Source organism: Idiotropiscis lumnitzeri, chromosome 7 (assembly GCF_059441095.1).
Source record: "Idiotropiscis lumnitzeri isolate Australia: NSW breed Sydney's pygmy pipehorse chromosome 7, RoL_Ilum_1.0, whole genome shotgun sequence".
In the NCBI taxonomy this organism is placed as follows: Eukaryota; Metazoa; Chordata; class Actinopteri; order Syngnathiformes; family Syngnathidae; genus Idiotropiscis; species Idiotropiscis lumnitzeri.
In genome coordinates this window covers 11,773,412-11,796,636 of record NC_142397.1, presented here as the reverse complement: position 1 = coordinate 11,796,636, position 23,225 = coordinate 11,773,412, and the positions used below count along the sequence as shown (strand labels likewise).

The window sequence follows — 23,225 nt, the reverse complement described above, 5'->3', positions numbered from 1 at the left end:
GTTGCGTTAGATTGTTATGCTTATACGTGGCAATCTGTTTGTGGAGTCACAATTGAGTGTGGTGAGAGGTGTGTACGGCTCCCAATAGGTCAGTACTATCAATATCTGCATACAGAAAGCTAGCATAGTTGGAATTAAGAGGATTAGTGTTGGCTTTTCTCTTAACCTTGTTACCTTGGGGATACCATTGTAAGTTCTAGTTCACTTTATACAATTTTTTTTTGTTGTTTTCAAAGCTTGTAACTTAGTGTTTTTTTTTTGTTTTTTTTTACACATTTATGTGATGCTTTTTTAAAAAAAAAAAACAAAAACAGGAAATTGTAGTTCAAACATTTGACGTGAGGATGTCAGTTTTGGATTCCGGACCCAGAAATGTGTTAAAAATGTCTGTCAGACTTAACGTAACAAAAATTGTATTCCCCAGGATATTTCATCCAATCATTACTCCTTTCAAATACTGATACAAATGTTGAACAGTTCAACATAAATAAAAATAATAATAATAATAATATTCACAATTTTCAAAAATGGTGGTGGTCCCTGTCTGTCCGCAGGCAACCACATGCTCCTCCGTGTGCTCCCCTCAGTCTACCCCAGACAACCTGATGTCATACACCGTCACCTTGGGAAGCTCACTGCTCTAATGTCACAGCTGGATTCCGCAGAACAACAACATCTGATCAGACTGCTTCAAATGGTGGCTGAGGAACATCCACTGGTGAGATTTTATTTACTTTGTGTTTGCTGCTTGACTGAATGTAAAATCAAAATCAACAGTGCTCTAAAGCATAGTTAACAGCAACCCACAACACTTAATGACAGAACTAAAATGTTTATTATCCAGCAGACAGCAATGTTAAAGAGTGAACGATGTCACATTTTTACGTGGCTGTTGTTGCGAACAGAGTTCACAGCACTCAATCATAGCTATTCCAGTAAAAAAAAAGTATGCCAGCCATGTCCAGCAGGTCGATTGAATAAAGGGTACCAAAAGAAATGGCAACAAATTCAGCAATACGAGGTGGATAGGATAGTTCTGGTAGGACATAAAAGATATATTTCAAATGCAAACTACAAATTCCACATTTTGCCTTTCAAATTGACTCCCCTGGAATCGAATGGACTTTTCCAGCCTTCTTTACCATTCTCTTATACATTCTTGGAAGTATACTTGGAGCTGGTGATCTGCAGCTCCATCGCCACCACCACATTTAATGTCATTCACTTCTTCAAAAGAGGTCACTTTGAAGACCCCTGTGAGCATTTTCTTGTCCATTGAATCAATCAAACGGCGTAGGATTGCTAAGTAAAAATATTAGTCGATCCTCTGGACCACATTGAAGGAGAAACTCAAAGTTTGTAATTTTGGTTCAAAATATATCGTTTGTGTCTCCAGCCTAGAACTCCTGGTGGACGTGTTTAGCATGATCTCCCAAGATTGCGATCTATTACTCCCTAATAACAGGCCCTAATTTACACGTTCACTGACTTACACTTTAGGTAGATTTCATGGTTTTCACCATGAAAAGCTTTGGAGAGCACCACAAGCATAAAATGAAGTGTGGATTGCTGGAAGTATTAGTGGAAGAGGAAAAAATGGTGACAAAAAAGAAATCTGTCATCGTTTTGGGGAAATCTGCAACCGCATGAAAGCAGACCTACGACCCCTGGCAAAAAATGGTGGAATCGCCAGTCTCGCAGGATGTTCATTCACATTTAATTTTGTTGAAAAACAGCAGATTGCAGTCATGACATGAAACTAAAGTCATTTCAAATACAACTTTCTGGATTTCAGAAACATTAAAAGAAATAGAATACAAATTCGTAATAACCATTAAATATTTAGACCAAATCCGAGAGAAGACATTTTGAAATCAGCGTGTGGGGGCGGGGGGACACCACATAACGGCAAACAGAGCTCATGTTGTGTTGTCTCTGTATTTTTCAGCTCAGTGTATATCTGAAAACATTAAAAAGGCCTGAGGTGTTATCACTGTTTTGATGTAAATGTGATTATTCAGTTGAAGTAACTTAAATTGGAGCAGTAGGAGTGTTCTGAAATCATCTGATCCAAACCTGTCTAGCTGTGGATAATGAGGTGGAACAGTTCATTGCCACAGTGCTTCCAGACGGTTCTCCAGTCATGTCTTTGTTTATCGTCACTGTTCATCTCGCTCGACTTTTCAGCTCTTAAAGAGACATGTGTCCTTCTACTTGCACCTTCTGCACTCCACCAAAACCCTCTCACATTACTGGAATCATTGTAAAAGTACGAATGCAATTCTGTTTTCAGATGTTGAGCCCTCAGGTGCCTGCCCTCGTCAGTTACCTAGGCAACCAGTCTCTAATTGAGGCCATTTTAGGAACCCTGGTGGATGTGTCTCAAGCCAGCCCCTCCTCGCTTGTCAGTTGTCTGCCAAAGCTCAGGACTACGGGACAACAATGGCCTGCTCTCTTGGGTCACGTGGCCAAAATCCATGGTGCTGTGGGCATCATCAGTGAGGTACACATAAACACGCACGCACACTTGCAGCACACACAATGGACAACTGATTCATGGGGAAAGTGTTTGGGAGGACCAACTAGTGACTCAATATGAAACATACAATTTCTGTGCTTTTTATTTTATAATCACGCTCAAGCAACTGGAATTCATTGCCACATTCCACATACACGCACAGATTAAACGAAGCAAGGGTGTTTGTTTGTTTTTTTTGTTTGTTTTTTTAATGAGCTATGTACACGCAGACACACACACGCACACACGACTTGTTCTCTGTTGACTTGCCAAGTGCCAAACCCACACTCAAACCCAGAATGCACCCGAACATTTTGGCTGATGTGTATGTGTGTGTACAATCGTGTGTTCTCTTCGCCGTGTTTTGGGGACACACTGTAGATCTGTTTCCACAGTCACGGTATCGGGACCAAATATCAGGTCCCATAAGGGAAACCATTTTAATAATTCTTGCTTCTATTCTGAATACACCTAAGAGATTTGGACTCGACCAGCATGATATTATCACATGCACAGACTTTTCAAATGTGGTTGATTAAGTAACACCTGGTTCATTTTGAAGCCACTTTTCATCTGGGGTGCACCTATGCCAGTTTACAAAAATATTGTGGAAAGCAATGAACGGTGATACGCAAGGTATGCGTCCATCATTATACCATATACGGTGTTTGAAGCTTTTACTAGCAAGATGCAACATATATTTCATTTTATCATATCAGCTAATCTCCCCCATCCCTATTTCAAATTAAATCCGCTTTGGATCAAGATTCTCCCAAATTACACGATTCAACCACATTCCAGGATTGACCAAGTTCAAGTGCTATAATACATTGTTGTTCGCGCATTCCAAAAAAGAAGCACAACAGCAAGAGACATTATTGCTTGAATTGCTGGAAGCCTTTTGCAAATATGGCTCAACATCTATAATGTTCACAAAGCAGCCAGATCAGATTTACAAGCGGGGACATTTTGCAACAATTTATGCTGCTCTTGTGAAATCTGGAAAGGGTGAGCTGGTGCTATTTAAGCAACCACTCAAAAAAAGGCCAGGGAAATAACTTCATGCACTGTGTGTAGTGTTAAATCCTTTGCCCTGTGCTGATATGCGTGGTTTTGCGCTTGAACCTCGATCAGTCCTCCCCAGGCCAAGACAGAAAGAGGTTCCTGAACTTCCAGCCCTGGTGTTACACGAGTTAAACAAACATTTTAAATCCAGACAACAAACTACAACTTTTCCCCTTTGAAGTAATCCCACTGGCGTCTGGCACATATTCCAAGCTTTCGCTGCCTCACCTTCAGGCACTCATGCAATGATCCATCCATCCATCATCTGTACCGCTTCTCCTCACTAGGGTCGCGAAGGTTGCTGGAGCCTATCCCAGCTATCTTCGGGCAGTAGGCGGGGGACACCCTGAACTGGTTGCCAGCCAATTGCAGGGCACACAGAGACGAACAACCATCCGCACTCACACTCATACCTAGGGGCAATTTCGAGTGTTCAATCGGCCTGCCATGCATGTTTTTGGAATGTGGGAGGAAACCGGAGCACCCGGAGGAAACCCACGCAAGCACGGGGAGAACATGCAAACTCCACACAGGATGGCCGGAGCCGGGATCGAACCCACGCCCGATGCTGTCTCTCACTGTGAGGCCATCGTGCTAACCAGTCGTCTACCGTGCCGCTCCTGCAATGATTCTTCCAGAATTATCCCCAACGACATCTTAAAATTGGGTCGCTTTGATGAGCCAGCATGGTAATGTTCTTTGTGGCCAGGAAATGTCTGATGCTCGTGGCATTGTGTTTTGTTATTTTGAAGTAGCCATAGCTCTGATCTTTACTTGTGAACTGAATGAAACTGCAGGATCTCTTTGTAGACATGCAACTGTATGTTTCATATAGGCCACACTGGAGGGCCCTCATCGCACATAATACTGTACACTTGTGTGTTGAGACCTTTGTACAGATCGGCATATTTGTCGTGCAATAATATGCGTATTGAGTAAGTTTAGTGTGTGCGTGTGTGTGTGTTTGTTTGTTTATTTATTTAGTACCATTTAATAACAGCGCAAGTGGGAATGAAGCCAGAAAGGCTTATACACAATTCTGCTGCCATTCAGAAAATGATATCAAATGAAATGTTTCTGTATGTGAGACAGTGTGACGATGTGCGTGTGTGTGCTTAACTGCATGTGTGTGACTATGATGAAGACACGCGCACACACACCCCCACACGTGCACTCCATCAAACACAACTGTAAAGAGACAAGGCAACACCACCTTTTGCATGTCTTCCATTGAGGAAAAAAAAAAACAAAGTTAAACTTTTGTACACACCAACACAAACAGTTGCAGATCATTTGGACCTTAGTATCCTGTATTTCTTCATAATGGTGTTACTTGTGGAAAAAAAGACAGATTTTCCGGGAAATTACTCTGCAGAGACCTCCTGGTGATGGCAGTGCCTCCTGTAAATCAGCGTTGCCCCCCCCTCCTCCCGCAATCCCCCCCAAAACACACACTCGCATACACACACACACACCGCTCCTCTTTACTGGTTGCACAACTTTTATTTCCTTTAGCTCCTGAAGGACTTCTTTTGTATTGAGTGGCCTTCTTTGTTGTTTGTATGGTCCGAACATGTCAAATCAATTAGCATTCTCATTGAGTCTTTAAAAATATAAAACACGACATTTTACAAAAGCAAGCAAAGTAATACAGTTGTCTTAATTTCCATAAATGGTGCATGCAAAAATGCTGGTGTAACCTGATTTTCATGCAGAAGCAAGCCTTGCTGTGTCTGTTTGCGAATTTGACCGACCGTCCTGCGCCATGCTGGGCGTTCCAGCACAGCGAGGGGTTGTTATTTGACATGCAACCTGCGCTTCTGACAGTTATGTGTGCTGAAAAGTCATCGAAACTATACGCCTGCTGGGACTACATCAAAGTCCCGCTTAGTAGGTTGACGGCTGGTCGAATGCAATTTTGGTGAATTTGATCGGGGCACAGGAAGGGAACGAGAGAAGCCACTGATTGGTGGTCAATTACGTCTGCTGAGTTTATGCCCTCAATGGCGCCTGCAAAATTACAAACACCCTGTCTCGCTCGACTCTTCGCACAGAGTGTCACCGGATTTACGTCACCTTCTCTTGAAACACATTTAAAATAAACTGCAAGATCTCCACTTGTGGATGTTTTAAACTGGGCCGTGGGGGAGTGGTCAATTGGGAACCACTTTCGTGCATCCAACAACTAAACCAACCCGCGCCACAACTTAGACCGGCTTTTAGCTGGTCTAAATTCGAACCTATTGTCACCAAATTACCACGTGCACTAGCGCAATGTAATGAAAAAAAAGACACGATTGATCCAGCGCCTAGCGAGGAGCCACACAATCTGCAAAATTGCCAAACACCGTAAAGTAAAATTGCCCCGGCATAAAAATGAAGATGGAGCAGTTTTTATATGTGTGCCTGTCTACCAAAATAGAACCCTCCGTGTATTATTTATTAGCTGTAGTGTTCTTTTGGGCTTTTCGTCACAGTCTGAATCCCTGCAGGTAATTTGATAAGTATCTGTTTTTCTGTTCATAATTTTTTGGAGGCTATAAAAGTAATGCTGCGATTGGTTAGCTATTAGTCCAGGGTGAAACTGCTATTGCCAAAGTCAACTGGGATAGACTCCAGTTCTACTGCAATCCCAAAGAGCGGAATAGAAAATTGATGGATAAAACGAATGATTAAATACAGCAGTTGCTTGTTCTGTCAACTTGAAAAATAAACAAAGTTGAAATCATTCTTCTGGATGTTTCTTCTCCAGGATCTAGTCCCACAATTTTTGGATTTATTGTTATCTGTAGGGCGGCACAGTAGACAAATGGTGAGCATGTCTGCCTCGCAGTACATAAGTCGTGGGTTCCAATCTGTCTCCGGCCTTCCTGTGTGGAGTTTGCATTTTGTCTCTGTGCCTGCGTGGGTTTTCTCCGGGTACTCCAGTTTCCTCCCACATTAAAAAACATGCATATAGGTTGAGTGGACACAATAAATTGTCCCTCGGTGTGGTTCAGATAATGATGGATGGATGGTTCACATGATCATGCTCTAAATGTTATGTAAGATGGGCATTTGCTCTTAGCTTGCAAGTCCCTTGGCCCTTTTTAACGTAAAATAACAAGTCAATAAAGCCAGCACTGAGGTGTAATAATAACATCTTCCCCCCCCCCAACAAGCTTCTGTTTTATTATTGTGCTGTACCTTAGAGACTCCTAAATACCTCATTGGCATGTTGTGTGGAAGCAGAGTGATTTCTACTCTTTTACTTGGGTTTAGCATCCACGCCTGAGGTTTTTACCCTGCAGAGAGAAGTTGGAAAACATGCCCAAACTATGCAGAAACAACATTCTTCCCATCAATCACTCAATTTTGTCTTTCAACTATACTGAAGAAAAAAAATCACGCTAGCATAATGAAACCAGTCAGGAAAATCAATGAACAATAAGCCTGCTGGGATTACTGTAGGAGCTGTATAGATTTGAAATGCTTCCCAACACGAGATGTTTACTGTAGATTGATTTAAAGGTCACATCAGTCCATTCTGTTAGCTCTGTGCAAGTAGCACCCCCCCCCCCCCAGCTGTAATGTAATAAATGTCCCATACTGTTTTTTTTTTGTTTGTTTTTTTGCGACTTTTACTTTAACAGCATACATTTTACATTTTCCGACAATTTGTAATATTAACATATTAAGTGTAATTTGCTGTTGTAAAGACTGATGAAGGGCTTGTGTATCCATTTATTATCCAAAGAAAAACTTCTCTTTTCTTCTTTGGCCCACTTTTTATCAACAAATGGGGGGTGTTATTGGAATTTATAATGGCAAGAGAGCTGACATTGAATCCTTCCACCTTTGTTACACTCACACTATGTTATTAGATCCAGCACAAGGGGGTAATCATGCAGCATGACGGCCAGCACATATTAGATTTTCCGCCTGACAGAATAGAACACATGGCATCAAAATTTGTAAATGTAGCTAGTAATGACTATTGTGTGACAAAAGTGACGAGCCTGTTTTATCTGTTGTTAGATTTTTTTATAACAGCGTAACAACGAGACACGTGGGAAAACAAAAAAGTTCCGAATAGAGAGGCTTTTCTGTGGGTTAAGTATTTGCATTTAGAAGGAAAAGAAGCAAAGTACCAAAATGTACGTTAAGTGAATTATGTGTTTTCTTCACCAGAATGAGTTGTAAAATATAGTATGCCACCAAAACACAAGATCAATGTAAAGTTTGATTAAGAATACGTTTGCCAGTTTAAAAATAAATGTGATGTAGCTTCTACCTGAAATCCATTTTCTTTATATCCAAATACCCATTACCATAGATCAGGTCAGAAAAAGTAACCAATAAAGAATCTGCTTTACTTTGACACCTAGATCATCCATGTGAATGTGGACTTTGTTGCGAATGACTCTGGCCTCAAAGCGTTCATGATGGGATTTGAATGTATGAAGAAAAACATATCTATTATGGTAATGTGATCTTTATTATCCTCAGGCACATGCACACAATTCTTTGGTGTACCTGGTGTCTCTTCTGGGTAACATGGACCACACTTTTCACCACACACTACTCCTGGAGATCCGAGCCCTGACGGACCGTTACCCGTCTGTGCTCGGAGGCCACGGTAAAGACCTCTACAGGCTGAGCAACTCGTTCACAGCCATAGCCAGACTGCTGGGGAGGCGACTGGAGGAGAGCGCCACCGCATGCCGCAGGTCAGAGGACACACCTTCAGCCTTTGTTCCCCTTACACAAAGGCACATTCTTCAGTTGTCCGATTGCAAATCCTTATCAATTTGGTCGGATGGGCCAAGCCACGGGCTCCATCATTGTGACATGCAACAGAATGATGGCCTACTCAGAAGTAACCGGTTGCTTGTTCTGTTGCCGAACACAAATAGAGGAGCAACTGTCTGTCGAGTTTTTGTTCAAACACATCTCCCTAATCTTTAATCGCAATAAAAATGACTAGTGGCTTAGCGTCTTCTATTTATTTTTCTACTACAGTACTACTCTATCTTCTTATTTGTGCTTTGCTATATTTTGGATACCCTGTGGCCCCGTGCTGTCTTTCACAGATTAGTTTTACTGCTACAAACTAGTTTAGGGGAGGAATATCGTAGTTGTTGGTGAAGATATATCACTGAGCGTGTGATAAGCTGTGTTGGTTATCTCGACTCACTAAAAAAAACACAATGACGTTTTCCTCTTCACATGTGGGAATATGAAAATAATAATTAAAAATCAGCAACTGTTTGTACCATGCTTAAATTGCCTGTAGGTGGGAACATGAGTGAGAATTGACTGCCACTTGAGAGTATACGTTGATTATCGGCCAAAGTCAAGTGGGATAGGCTCCAGCTAACGCGTGGCAGCAAACCGAAGGAACTGGATGGATAATTGGTCTACAGCTAAAAAAAAAAAAACAATCTGCTGATGATGTAAATCAAAGATCCAACTGAAATTTTTGTCACTTGTCTACGAATTGCAATTTTCATTCGCAATTACAACAAAACCATTAATGGTCTTGAATAATTTTCCACTCACTAATGCTAGTGATTTTGTGTTAGACACTGAACTGTTTGCAATGACTAAACATTGCCGTCTGTTTGTAGTTTAGAAAAACAAAAGTTAGGCCACTTCTCTAACAATGCTGAGGACAATCTGACGTGTGTGTTTGTGTTCATCAGTTGTTTATTTGTATCGAGGGAAAATTTGCGAATTATGGAACACAATCAGTCTGAATGTTACCCCCCCAACACATACACACTCACGCACACACACACAGTGTTGCATAATAAAATCCTGCATGCATGACAGGTCAGCATGTGTTTGTGTGCATGTGGAAAGATGAAAAGCGTTGTGTGCAAGATTGAGGGCTTTGCTTGGGGTCCTCTCCTCTCACGATAGTGTGAAACCGGGTGGTAAGGAAAACTTGTCAGAAAGACAAAGGAAAACTCTTGTTGTTTTTATCTCTGCCAAGTGTAAAAGCAGTTTTCATGACTGCAAAATCTACACAACTGATTTCCTGGTAACTTTGAGGCGTGGCCCCTGTTCCGAGACAGTACAAATTACATCTGGAAACAGTATTCATAATTCTATCACTACTGTTGTCCTCATTAGTATTGCAGGTGAGTTGGATCCTATCACACATACAGTGGTTGTCTACCATTCACTCTCACATTTACATTTGTGGACAATTTGTGTCCATATTATGCTACTTCACTCATTCTAAAGTCATTCACTATGAACCAGAAAGTAGCTAGCTAACAGACAAACAAACATAAATAGGATTTTTTTTTCACATTTGTTAGCAGTTCAACCTTGAATGAAGTCTGCGCTCTGCTGAGTGCCTTAGCAATTTTTACTAACAACTTTGGCAAAACAAACTGAGCAAAAACCTGAACAAAGAACCATATCGAGGGAACACTTGGCAGTTCATAAAAGAAGCATAAAAAGGCTGGGGCTGCTGAAAAAGAGTGTGGCAGAAAGATACATGAGCCAACTAGCGTGAGAATATGAGAAATACTGAAATGTGAGACAGAATGTGAGGGAAGGCAACGATGCAAATGGATATCAGTTTGATCTCATGTGATAAATACATTCACCCTTTTGTGTGCATGGGGGTGTGTGTGCGTGTGTGTCTGTGTGTGGTCCAGTGAGAATGGGCATTGCTCGCCATCTGCCAACGCATCGCCTCAATGCGAAGGAGGAGGGAGGTCTGAGTTGAGGAAGCCGGTGAAGGTCGGGGGTGAGTCGGAGGCGCGGGACGACTCGCCTGCCCCCCAGCGGCGATACAGTCTGAACCAAGCGGTGAGGGAGGAGCAACGAGAGATGAGATTCAACAGGTAGGGAGGAATGTGATACTCGGCACACATTGAATTTGACTCAAAGCCTTTTAGTTTTGAGTGACAGCGTCTACCTCACAGTCACAAGGATTTGTCATTAATTCTTGTTGTGTCGATTTTAAATAATAATGCCTTTATTAGTCCCACAATGGGGAAATTCGAGATTCGAACCCAGGCCTCCTGGGGAGACTGGGTCCTGAACGCGGCGCCTTAGACCACTCGGCCATCCTGGCAGCCACGAGATTCGAACCCAGGCCTCCTGGGGAGACTGGGTCCGGAACGCGGCGCCTTAGACCACTCGGCCATCCTGGCAGCCGAAATGATGGGACTTGGGGAGTTGGTCCCCACGTGCCCTCTTTACAGTGCAGGTCTTTTGTGAAACCATGTTAAAAAACGGTTGTCTGCCCACTGCTTTGTCAAGACTGTCCGACATGACTTGGATGTCACTTTTGAAGGGAATGTGAAGAGCCACTTTTAATTGGCGATGATTGAAGTTGGCTGTGATCACTCCCACAGCAGCACAGACGACCTACTTTCAGATCTGCCACGTCTCGCACCCAAATACTCACGCTCAGACCAACGGACATCCCATCTTGACCCCGGCATTCACTTGGCCCCATCCCTCGAAACAAAACATGGCGATACACGGACATTACATGACATACAGTATTTTCTGTACATTTTCCACGTGCAATATTTGCGCTCATGTTCAAATGTTTCCAATGTAAACTTAAAAATTGTGTTTTTCAACAAGTGTAAGTATGTTTTAACGTTTAAAGCAAGTGGGAGAGGAAAAAACAGTTTAGAAATATTTTTTATATGGCTTCTGTGTATTGTAGATTCTCATTGTGTGTAGGTCTGAAAACTAACCCCTGTGATAAATTCCAAAAATAAAGAACAATGTTACAAACTCCTGTCATTCAGCTGAAGCATGACCCGTTTGCCGTCACTCCGAGCGTACACATACGCAGGGAGACTCGGAAACCTGATCGTTAAACATTTAGCAATAGCAGAACAATACATTTAAGCGTAACAAGCATGGCCTTGTGGCTGCTGTTTCAATGGTGACGATAAGCAAATTCCACCCTATGTGGTGTCTTAATTGCAACAGCGATCAACTGGAACATTGTTTATGGATATTATTGGACTGAAATTGCATTCTTGCGGTGCCATTGTGGTCTCTCTTAGGTCCAAGAGCCTGGCTCTCCATGTTGTGCGTTTGCAATCCATCAACTCAGACGGCGGGGCCGATGGAGAAGGAGTGGAGCAGAGTCCAGACATCACCACATTCACCAACACTTTGCCCCGCCAGCAATCAGCAGAACACCAGGAAGTGACACCTCCTGCAAAGAAACTGACTGACATTGCACCCGCATCCACCGCTGCCCGTGCACCAGACAGTGGGATCAAAGCAGCAGACAGAGCTTGCGGCGACCAGAAGAACAAAGAGGAGGAGGCGGAGGTAGCTGACAGACTCTTCATCCACTTAAGAGACAATCTAGAGATGATCCGAGAGTTTTGTAAGGGCATGGTCCAACAGATCCCTATACCGGAACGATGTGTAATAGAAGGTAAGCGTAGCAGTGATGTACGTATTTAACATTAATACACACATACATCACTTTAGAGTTGAATTATTGACTTTTGCCCATTTTCCAACAATAATAACTATTATTATTATTATTATATAATATAATTATATCACATAATTTTGACAATCCTCAAACATTATGCCATCATTGCATGACCTCCTACATATGTAGGAACCTGCTATTTATTTTTATGTGATTGGTTGGTTATAGGAATTTACTTCATCAACACTGGTTTAAATAAGCAATTATTTTTTTCATTTTTTAGCTATCATGAGACCCCTTGTATGACTTACCTAGTGAGAGTGTGCAAATATTCGACACTGTATGGTGAAATAGTAAGAAAGGTATATTGTTTGTGTTTATATTTGTTGTATTAACACACAGCAAACGGTTTATAACAAACCAAAAACAGTGAGCAGCAGACAGAATCTATTCATAATCCACTTAAAATAATATAAAGTAATGGTAATATTAGCATGTTGATAGGAATGCTTCCTATCAAACGGTCATTCCTGTAAATGTAAACATCTAACGTAATGTAGACAATTACTAGCCTCTTTTGTTCAGAGAGCTGACAGAGGGTCTGCATGTCCGCCGTTTTCTTATACACAGAATCCTGTGGCATTTTGCCGCAACTGTGTGGCTGTCTATACATCAAAGTGACCACAATGTTATATACTGTATGTCACAAAGTCAGCAACAGCGTCTGGTTTGTGATATGAAACTCATCTCTCCTCAGTCAAAGCAGCTCACACAATGATTTCACAGGTCACCAAATACCTTGGCAGATGTTTGATTTTTGTTTTATCCTGTAAACCCAATGCATTTGTCCTCAAAAAGCAATGCCCCTATCATACTCACCTAAAAATGCTGCAATATTTCGGACTCAGCATTTCATCGTTGAATTTTAAGCTTCAACCATACATGGATTCGTTACTCCAAGAGGTAAGTAGTTTCATAGTGATGTTCATCCCATCCAGAGGCCATAAATGTATGATTTCATCTCATCTTATATTTAATTTAATTTTAGCGTGTGTGCTTTTAACAAGAGGTCTGAGCCACCAGAGCTCAGCAAATATTACATTACTCGCCTCCAATCTAAGCAGTGAGCCAGCAAAGGGCATGCCGGGGTACTGTTTGCATGCCTGATAAATGGCTCGGCTTTTATGACGAGCTCCCATGTGAGAACTGTGGGGAAAACGTTTTATTTGCCGTATATGTTTCATTCTAACGGGACTTAAAATACTAAATTCACATGTTTCGATATGTTAAAGACAATAGGGTGTTATATTAAACTGTAGCTGTTGGGTATTAAGCAAGACGCAGGTGGTCAGAAGGGTGTGTTGCATTGTGTTACAGCCGTATAAAAAAATTGACATGACTCAATCCAGCAACATAGAAGAGTGTGATGGTGTTGTGTGTGTGTGTGCACGTGATGGTGCTTTTAAACACTAGTCCTGGTAAGTCACCTTTTTTCAAAGCGCATTTTCTCATTGAATACTGAATGAGTTGCTAGCAACGTCAGTAAGTCTGTGTATCTGATCCAACTCCCTGCCTCCTGTCAAAGGACACATGCTTGCTACTTGAAACGCCAAGCATGGAGCACAGCAATCAGTCTAATTCCCAAACGGGCAAAAACGAGGATTACACCTGCACACAAATCAGGATGCACCGGCATTTCCGTGTTCAGCATCTATAAAAATAGAGCCCCATATGTGCACACAAATGTATTGACTGACAGCTTGTTTTTGCTTCCTTTGCCTTTGACCTTAATGTCAACTGAGCTAAGAGCCAGCAAGAGGTCACCTAACACATGCAACACGTTTAAAACAGGAAACAAAAACAAACTCCTCATTAGCTGTCTTTGTAACTGAATGCATCTGAAAATGACGGCATGACTTCTAATCACACAATTAAAACATTTCCATTTAGTTTCTTGGTATTGTTTTTTTTTTTTGTTTTGTTTTTTAACCAAGCCTGACTCAAACTGTGATGCCAGGAATGCTATCAGTTTGGTGATGTCATTGTGTTGCTAAATGACCAAACTACACGAAGCGTTTGCACTCCTTGTTAAGGGGAGATATATATGTATATGTGTATATATTTGTACATGTATATATGTGTGGGTGTGTGTGTGTGTGTGTATATGTATATATATGTATATGCATAATAATATGTGTGTATTGCTCCTGCTCCCTCACTAAGATTCAATTAATGTCATTGCATTTCATTACAGAATCAAACCGAGGCTGTGTGGCCAAGCTGTCGTTCACTTGTCCCCTGAAGGGTCATTACTGCCTGTACACAAAATCCAGTTTTAACCTAAGCAGCCGCCGGCCTCATCTTTGGATACACATTATGCTGCTCCATCTACAGGTGCACACGAACAAAGTGCTCTTAATAATATGTTTTTCAAACTACACAACTCCACATGCATCTTTATACTTCAGTCAAATTCTGATCACAACACCAACATCTGCTTCATTCGTTGCCATTTTTGTCTCTTGTAGAGTAAGTCCAAAGTTCCGCTGTGTTCGGGAGATGAATGTGTTCAGAGGCTGGCCTCTCTTTGGGGAAAGACTCAACTCAAAGGAGCTCACAGCTTCCACATGGCAATGACGCAGCACGCCACTCCACACAGAAAGGTAATTCCGCACAATTTATGGGGAGACTGGCTGCAACACGAACCAGAACATTGCACATTTTTCTGAAAAGATTTTTTTGCAATAAAAACACATTAATAAAGCAAGTGGTCAGTTTTATGCTCATAATAGTTTTTCATTGTGATGAATTATGCTAAATCCAGGTGGCCCCAGCAGCGCCGATGAGGTCAGCTGCTAAATCCCCATTTATCATTCAACAGTGAGGACACTAGTTCCAAGTGTGGAGGCGCCATGCTGTGCCCTCCTGAAGTGTCAAGTTAAGCGCTTCCTCGGAAAAGATTACAGCGGTTATTATCTTCTTGGCTGCTGTGGTTACCATATGGAGCCTAAACACATTGTATACTACACAAGTTTGTTTGGGGTTTTTATACATTTGAAAAAAAACTGGCACGTGTGCGCGTGGTCTATGATTCTCTCACCAAAGAAGATCTTCCACCTACATGGCAAAATTCACTCAGTTTGCTCAGACCTAGTGGTGTGCGGTACTGATTAGTATTGATTCGATATTGTGTAAACACAGGAACGGTATGTCAGATAAGATACTTTATGACGATTAAGGGGAGATGCAAAATCAAATTGATACTCCAATTAATGTTTCTGACCCATAAATGTTTTTATTGCATTTTTATTGTTCAACCATTAAACGCCAACACATAATTAGGACAAATTGTATTGGTAAATTCAACATTTTACTTTTTTTTTTTGTCAAAGTCTGGATTTTTTTTCTGAAATATACAAAGTTCACAAAGTGATATGTGGGGGAAAAAATTAGGTATTGTTCAGAAATTACGAAGCAAGCTCATTTTGCCTGCCTGGCTGTCCTGTTTGCCAAAAACGCAGTGGTGTATATAGGAGTGAAACTTAAATGTTTTTCCATGTCTACAAAAGTGCTCGCTGAGAGTATTGTTTTGTCTGTTGGTTAGTTTGTTTGTACCCATGATTGCACACAAACTACACAGCTAATTTAGGCAAAACTGTGGAGGATTGGGAAATTTGCCCAAGGATGAATGGACCCTTTCTATTTTTTGGTGAAAATCTGATAGATTTTTGGATGGGTACTAACCACAACTACAACTACTTAGTTGATGTTTTCATCACATTGGCATCCAGGCAGACACAACGTGTGCTGAGTTGGAAAGCAAAGCATAAATGCGTGGGAGAGTGCAGGATTTATTTTCAGACGTCTTACATTTGGGAGAATTTCTATGACTGTACCGATATGACCTTTATATCGTGACCGGGCGTTAGAAGGTAATGTGGTCACCCATTTGTTATGTGGCTCTGCAATAGTGTGGTTTTATGCTTGTTGACTTGGCCATCCCTACACAAAACGCTGAATTTTTTTATATTATTTGAACTGTTCGGAAGTAGGATTTCGTTTTGGAATGGGGTGCAGTGATTTGGCCATATGCGATTTGTGATGCTCATTTTGCTGCAATTTTTGTAAAAATTCCTTTCAAATGTTCATGATAAAGCACATTGTTTTTCCTCATGTGCTCAAGAAAGGTACTGTGTGTCCATGAAAACGAATGGGGGGAAAAAAGCATGTTTGTACATGGTGGCAAGTGTTCCTATCTGTGTGTGGTGTGTGAAAAATAAATCTTCAGATGACAAAATGTAAAAGATATTAAGAGAAAGAGGGAGGAAATTGAGAAACAGGATCCTGTGAGACAGTAATAATATTATTACTGACAGCGAGATTTAAAGCAGAAACGTCTGGGAAGTTTAAGGCCTTTGGAATTGAAGTTCTGCCTTTCATGACTCAGCTCAGCAGTTTTATGGCAAGAATGAAAGGTTCTGCGGGAGAGGAGATAGATTAGTTAAATGTGAAAAGGGGACACATTGTAGTTAAAAATGAGGTCACGGTAGGAGTGAGTGGAGGTTATTTTCCCCAAACAGTCTCTTCGCTTAAGTCCTTTCAAAAGGAGAGCAGAGGAAGAGGAAAGGGGGAATGACGACATTTGAAGGGAAGTTGAGCTGAGTGGAAGTCTGGGATGGAGGAGATAATTAATGATTATTGTTTCACCTTTTTCCCCTCCGTGTCCTGAGTGGAAACTTTTGTTGATATAGCTGCTCTGTTGATAAAGGGGCAGAGGAGGAGGAGAAGGAGGTGCGAGGAAGGTTGAAGACAGGAGACAGGATGGAACACGAGAAAGAGTGGAGCCACACTTGAGATAACAATGTTTTGTCAAAAAGAGAGTGCTTTGCCTGTCTGCCTTGTAGCCGTGCGAGGTCCCGGGTTCAAGTCATGGCGCTCATCTTACGCATGAAGTTTGTATCGTTTCCATGTGCCTGTGTTACGTTTTCTTTGCGTATAAAACAGGGAGGAGTTGCAGCAAAAAGCAAGGGTGGTCCCGAGATTCAAAATGGGGGTGAATTGAGGATATCCAGCAGCCAAACAGACGTGTGTGCCACATCCTGTTGTCGAACTGCAAATGTGCCCCTCTCGTCTAAAAACGTCTTTTAAGTGTGCCTAGAGGACCTTCATCTGGTGCATCAAGGCCGTCCAGCTGTGTGTCAGCCTGGCACACACACAGACCCTCGCACACAAATCCACACTGACATCAAATGCACTCTTCAAGCAAAAACACATGTGGTTGATTAGTGACTTGATTTATTTCTCATTATCCTGTGAAAGTTAATTTATTGGTTCCCATGTTTGTTTCTAGAACTGTTATTGTCGTTGGACTTGTACCTGTTACTTTCTGGTCAGGATGACGGACTATTATAACATTTAGCCCTTTCTTAGGGGTGACCGTGGAAATGCTGAGAAAAGCGCCTATACAGAACATAAACTCCTGTTTTGTGAGGTCTAAAGCTTTGGATGTTATGTTCTGATCACATTTCTTGCTTTCTTGTTGTATGAGTTCTGCGGTTAAAAAAGTGTGATGAGTTCTATACATTGCTTCAGCCCACAGCCAGAAATTGTATACACCACAGAAATTGATTCAATAAATAACTTATGCCCTCGAGGAAACATATTTGCTGCTATTACCATATTCAGCTATACACAAAAAACATGTATTGGATTTACATCAAAAACAAACAAAAAAAAAAAGAAGAAGAAGAGAAGACTTGTGTCATGTGTTGTATCCGGATATAAACAGAAGCTTACCGAAGCCGTCATCACTTCTCACTCCCTTCATAATGTAGCAACGATCAACAATGAAACTGAAATAAATCTACCCTGGAGATTTGAATGAAGCCGGTACTTTTTCTCACTTGTACTAGTGCAAGTTTTCAAGTCATACAAATTTTACCGGAAAAGTTTTCCAGAACCGTGTCTCTCTCGCAATTTTTCTCTTTCCATTATAATGTTTTATGTTGCAGACCGCATCATCATGTTGGTGGAGTTGACTAGTTGAATATGAACCACGTTGTAGTTTCTTTTCCCCGATTGTCTACTGATTTATGAATGAATGAATTTGAAAGTGTGTACAATAAGTGTGTTTGTATCTCCAGTAAAGCATAACTCTGAATGTATGCTGCCGCTTTGCACTGACTTGGAATGGCGAAGGTCCAGGTTTCCATTATCCTCCTATCACAACACACACGGCTGCGTTGTTTGGCGACATTTAAAATGCATCATTACCTCAAACTATACTTACTTCTATATTTAGAAGTTTTTTTCAATCACATTTCTGAAGGTTGCCTCAATGAGTATTTCACTGAGTAGCACGTCATTTTCCGTTTGTGCTTCTTCAGGACCTGGACAGTCTCCAGATGCAGCTGGAGGAGGTTCGCTTCTTTGACCTGTTTGGCTACAGCGAAGAAGTGGGAGGGTGGTTATGCTTCATGTGCAACAACCCTGAGAAGGCCACAGGTACACACGCACACACACAACAGATCATTTCCTGCACAGATCCCTCCTCACCATCTCCGTTTCTTTGGAATGCACCGTTGAAACTATTTCAGTCATCCGTGTGCTGGTGACCCTGAATCCCGTACGGGATAGTAATGTATTCCCAGAATATTCCAGGTAACAAAAAACACTTGCGGTGTTCTTTGTGAACAGTCTATGTAGTCAGTCAATCAGCACTGATTAGTTGACTTTGGACCAGTGACCCGTTTTCGAAGAGCACTTAGCCCCGATGATGTCATGTTTGTACGAATGTCTCCATGCCTGAATCGCATTAAAATCACTGCATGCGTAGGGGTGTGTGTGTGTGTGTGTATGTGTGTCGTCTCACGAGCGGTAACATGTTGATCTCCACATTTGTGCATGTTTTACTCTTCACTTCTTTTTACGCTGGTGTAATAATTCAGAATGGTAAAATGCTACCTAAATAAATGCCTGTGTAGTTAAAGGATTGGCTCTGAAAAAGGTTTATTTTCCCAAATCCCAGAGACCCTGAGGTCAATAAATACACTGAAATGGATTGTGTGTCAACATTAGAGGTTCGACCTCAGAGGTTACATCGTAACCGCCTCCAGTTGGACATGGGAGCCATCATTAGTTATGTAAGAGGACAGCTTACAGTAATGCATGCTTTAAAAATTATGCAGCATGATTTAATGAAGGGAGGTAGCAAGAAGGTGAACGCGGGACAAAAATGAAGTGTCGTAAGATGAATAGCTTTCCAGAAGCGTACAGTATGCGTTGTTTTTCTAAAACTGACATTTGGTGTAAATAATAAGAAGCCGCCATCCGCAGGCAGGAAGAAGAATAACTCGGCAAGTGGGGATGCAATTGACCTCTCTGGGTGAGCATGCATAACAGTTTTTTTGTAAGATTCTCTGAATATTTATTTGGGATGGAGAAGATGCAAAAACAAAATTTGAAATGATTATTTTTTTTTTTTAAACCAGAAAACTCAATTAAAAAAAAGTGCATGATTGGATTGAAGTGGATTGGGCAGCACAAGTGGTTAGCACGTCTGCCTCACATTCTGAGGCAAACCAACATCGACTCTCGCTTTCCAGTCTGGAGCGTTCATGTTCTCCCGTGCCTGCGTAGGATATTGTTTTCTTTTTAAATCCGATTTTCATTGGTGTATACTGTATTTGGAAATGTTGTGGGTTTGCAGATGCAGAGAATTATTGTAACGGATGACCAAACCATAGAAGTTGTGGAGACAAACTAGTGGGCATAATAATGAGGAGGAGATGATATAGCTCCAAGTGACGAATCATTACAAAGATCCCTTGATTCGTTCATCTAATGCATGGGGTGGGCAAACTACGGCCCGGGGGCCACATGTGGCCCGTTAGACGTTTTAATCCGGCCCGCCGAACTTGAAAAAAAATTAAATGAATAAACCATCTTTATGTTTTATTTTCTAAATGCTCTGGTTTTTCAAAGACATATATATTGTTGTAATGCTTTTGTTCACTTTCATTTCAAATTAAATGTTTTTTTTTTCTCCGATGAGGTGAGGTTTACCAAAACACTCAATGCATCTGCTCCCTGTCCGGCCCCTCTGTCAAATTTTAGGACCCATTGTGGCCCGCCAATCAAAAAGTTTGCCCACCCCTGATCTAATGTATTAGTAAATTTACATTAGTGGGACTTAGAAAAGCTGCTACATTGCAGTTTTCTTGCCTGAGTGTGTGTGCAATTAGCCACACGTCCACAAGTGTCCTCGACTGACTGTTTAACCAAAAAGGCTTTTCTATGAAAAGTGAGAGCAGATGGTACACATGCAAGCAATGTCAACGGCATAATTGTTTTTAATATACACGTTGTATTCTTTTGTCTTTTTCACTCTGGAAGTACTCCATGTGATTTTGGCGGGGGGGAATGTGCTACAGGCAGCAGATGATTGAGTTACACCAAGCATAATTTCTCTTTTCAGTTGGAAGGTGAAGTTTTGTGAGCACTTTGAGCAGTCAGCATACTATTGTTGCCCCTCCACGATATTTGTCCCTAACCTCAGGCTGGACAATTTCATTTCAGTCAAATCTGAGATTCCAATGACTCAATGGCCTGCAAACATCCTCTTTTCAACAAGTGTCATGTGTAACAGTAATTATAATTCCTTAAAGGGTCATATCAATCCCAATCCTGATGCTGGCAGAAAGTTTTTAATATACGACTACGGAATGGACTTGTTGCCAGTCTATCGCTGAGCCTTGATGAAATAGCGACAATATTTATCTACTATTCAATTACAATTACAAATATCTACTGCATAAATATTAGCGCTCATTGATGTATTGAATATGTTGGATTATTTTTCATTTCAATGGTGAAAATTGTTCTAAATGTGTTCAGTGAAGCTGACGGGAAAACAAGGCACACTTTGTTCGAACAAAATGTAAAAACACAGAGTTTTCGCAGGGCTTATAATTCACTTGCATCATCTCTTTTCATGCCAGAAGATATTGGACTGAATTCACAAGTTAACAATAACATAAAAAGTGTTCTAAATACGTGAAACATCAACATGTCCATAAAATAGGCTCGCAATCAATTGTGTCATTCTAGAAAACTGGAAACATGGTCGGTCATTCAAGAGAACAGAGTCCAACTTTCTATTTGACAGTGGCGTATTAATATTATTGCTAGGCACAGGGCTTACTTATGTCAAATATCCATGACTCAAAAAGAAAGTCCTATTTAAAAACATCTTTTTTTTCTTTTTTTGTTGCACATAAATCCATCTGGCGGATCACAGGAAAATGTAAGCTGTTGCTTTAATAATAATAATAATAATAATAATCATTGAAAAACAGTTCTTACGTGTTTCTGTGGCGTAAATTGTCAAACAAGTGCTGGTTGGATCAAGAATTACCAGACATACATTTTTCCGAGCCAAGAATAGAAAAAAAAACATGTGAAGTAGAAAGTAGTCTTTCCAAAATGCTTGATCGCTGATGTATTTTTATTTAAAAACATTTCGCCATAAACTGCTGCAATAATTCCAAGATTCTTAATTGTCAAGCAAGTGCAAAAAGAATACAATCACTGCTTAAATGGGCAACAATACGTAGAAGGAGATTATTAGTAATGTCCCTCGGAGGTGAGTGTCTTTGCATAAACTGCTGACTTTGCAGTGTACATTCCATTCTTCTTTTAAAAGAGATGCTGACGTATTTGCATATTGTTGCCAAATTTGATAAAGACGTACAGTATGTACCGCTTTCCTGTATGTTGCAATAGCAAGTAAAACACACGCGTTGTGGAACTTATCCTTTCGATGTTCACTGAGTTTAAGTCTCCCATGACGGCACACATGTTTGAGATTGTTTGAGGCATTTTCTTCCCAAGCTTCTTCCTGTTTGTAGGTTCAACTCGAATTATCGGGACAAATATATTTTATCTGTGAATTAATTCTATGCAATTCTAAAGCATGAATTTTGATAATGCTCTAAAACCATATCACATGCTATAATAAAGTTGTCGAATGCAGTGATAAAACAAAATGTCGCGCAATCTATTGCATAATATAATAGGTCTTTATTTATTTGTTCATTTATATATTTAAATGACTGTAGCAAGCAGCCATCTTGAAGTTCTATTCCCTTAATTGGTGTTAGACTGCAATTTCTGATCGTCTCAGAAAGCATGAAAGTGTCTAAATGTGATTGGATGAGCCACGACTGGATGTTGTTGTGCACACAATAAGTTGACAACTGAAAACATATCATCGATTAATCAACAAGCACCACGCGAGCGTTGATGACAGAAGTTTCTCCCAGGAGGTTGAACTAGCCGTGGTCAGCGCAAGGCTTTTGTCCATCCATCCATCTTCTGTACCGCTTCTCCTCCCGCGGGGTGCATGTTTTTGGAATGTGGGAGGAAACCGGAGTACCCGGAGGAAACCCACGCAAGCACAGGGCTTTTGTGTTTCAGCTAAATTACTTTCTCTGGCTTTATGATTTTTTTTTCATAAAGTTTGGAAATTACAATATTGCTGTCATGCATACGGCAGGGCACACGGGATGATTGTTTTCATTTCGTGATGAAACCGCGCATTTTCAACTACAGAAAAGGTCTTGAAATATTTAGCCATGACTGCTCCCCCTGGGTGGGTGATTTTCTCGTGTTTATCTGAATTGGCACAGTAGGTCTGTTGAAAAGAATTCTGAAACGACACGTGTTGACTTTTCAAGTCTCTTGACTCATATGTCCAGGAAATATTGTAGCGGGATGCTTATGCTGGAGAGGCCTTGTTATATTGCTTGTGTTCCCTTATAAATATGGGACATGTGTCAAGCAATGTCTTCGAGCAGTTATGTTTCGGTCAACAGTTTTCACTTACTTGTTGTGGTATTCAACTGATAGTTATAAAAGTGTGAGACGGTGCAAAATTCATGTCTTGGCTCCTCAGGTTGAAAAACACTGATCTTAATTACGCTCCTAAATAAAAGCTCAAGTTATTAAATAAGTCTTAAATGATGTACTTAGGCTAAGATGTGTCATCATTTAGATTTAACACAAATAGAATAGTATTCTGTGTATTATTACTCTCTAGGTCATATGTGTGAATTAGCTCAGCTCATGCATCAACTACGTAATTTACCTTAAGTCTCGTCATTCACGGGACATGAACATGCACTTTTTGATTCTCAACACCAGCTCACCGGATTCCAAATGAAATGA

The 23,225-nt window shown here is 40.9% G+C and overlaps 1 protein-coding gene across 2 annotated transcripts in view; it reads left to right on the top strand.

The window, feature by feature from the left end:
• The window catches only part of veph1 (ventricular zone expressed PH domain-containing 1), a 59,091-nt gene that overhangs the window by 26,927 nt on the left and 8,939 nt on the right, over nt 1-23,225 (top strand). For both annotated transcript variants that reach the window (XM_088301361.1, XM_088301360.1), the window contains exons 5-12: nt 555-718; nt 2,294-2,503; nt 8,072-8,292; nt 10,237-10,425; nt 11,614-11,996; nt 14,254-14,393; nt 14,528-14,662; nt 18,386-18,503. In XM_088301361.1, coding sequence (XP_088157487.1) covers nt 555-718; nt 2,294-2,503; nt 8,072-8,292; nt 10,237-10,425; nt 11,614-11,996; nt 14,254-14,393; nt 14,528-14,662; nt 18,386-18,503 — 1,560 coding nt within the window. The remainder of the gene's footprint in view (nt 1-554; nt 719-2,293; nt 2,504-8,071; nt 8,293-10,236; nt 10,426-11,613; nt 11,997-14,253; nt 14,394-14,527; nt 14,663-18,385; nt 18,504-23,225) is intronic.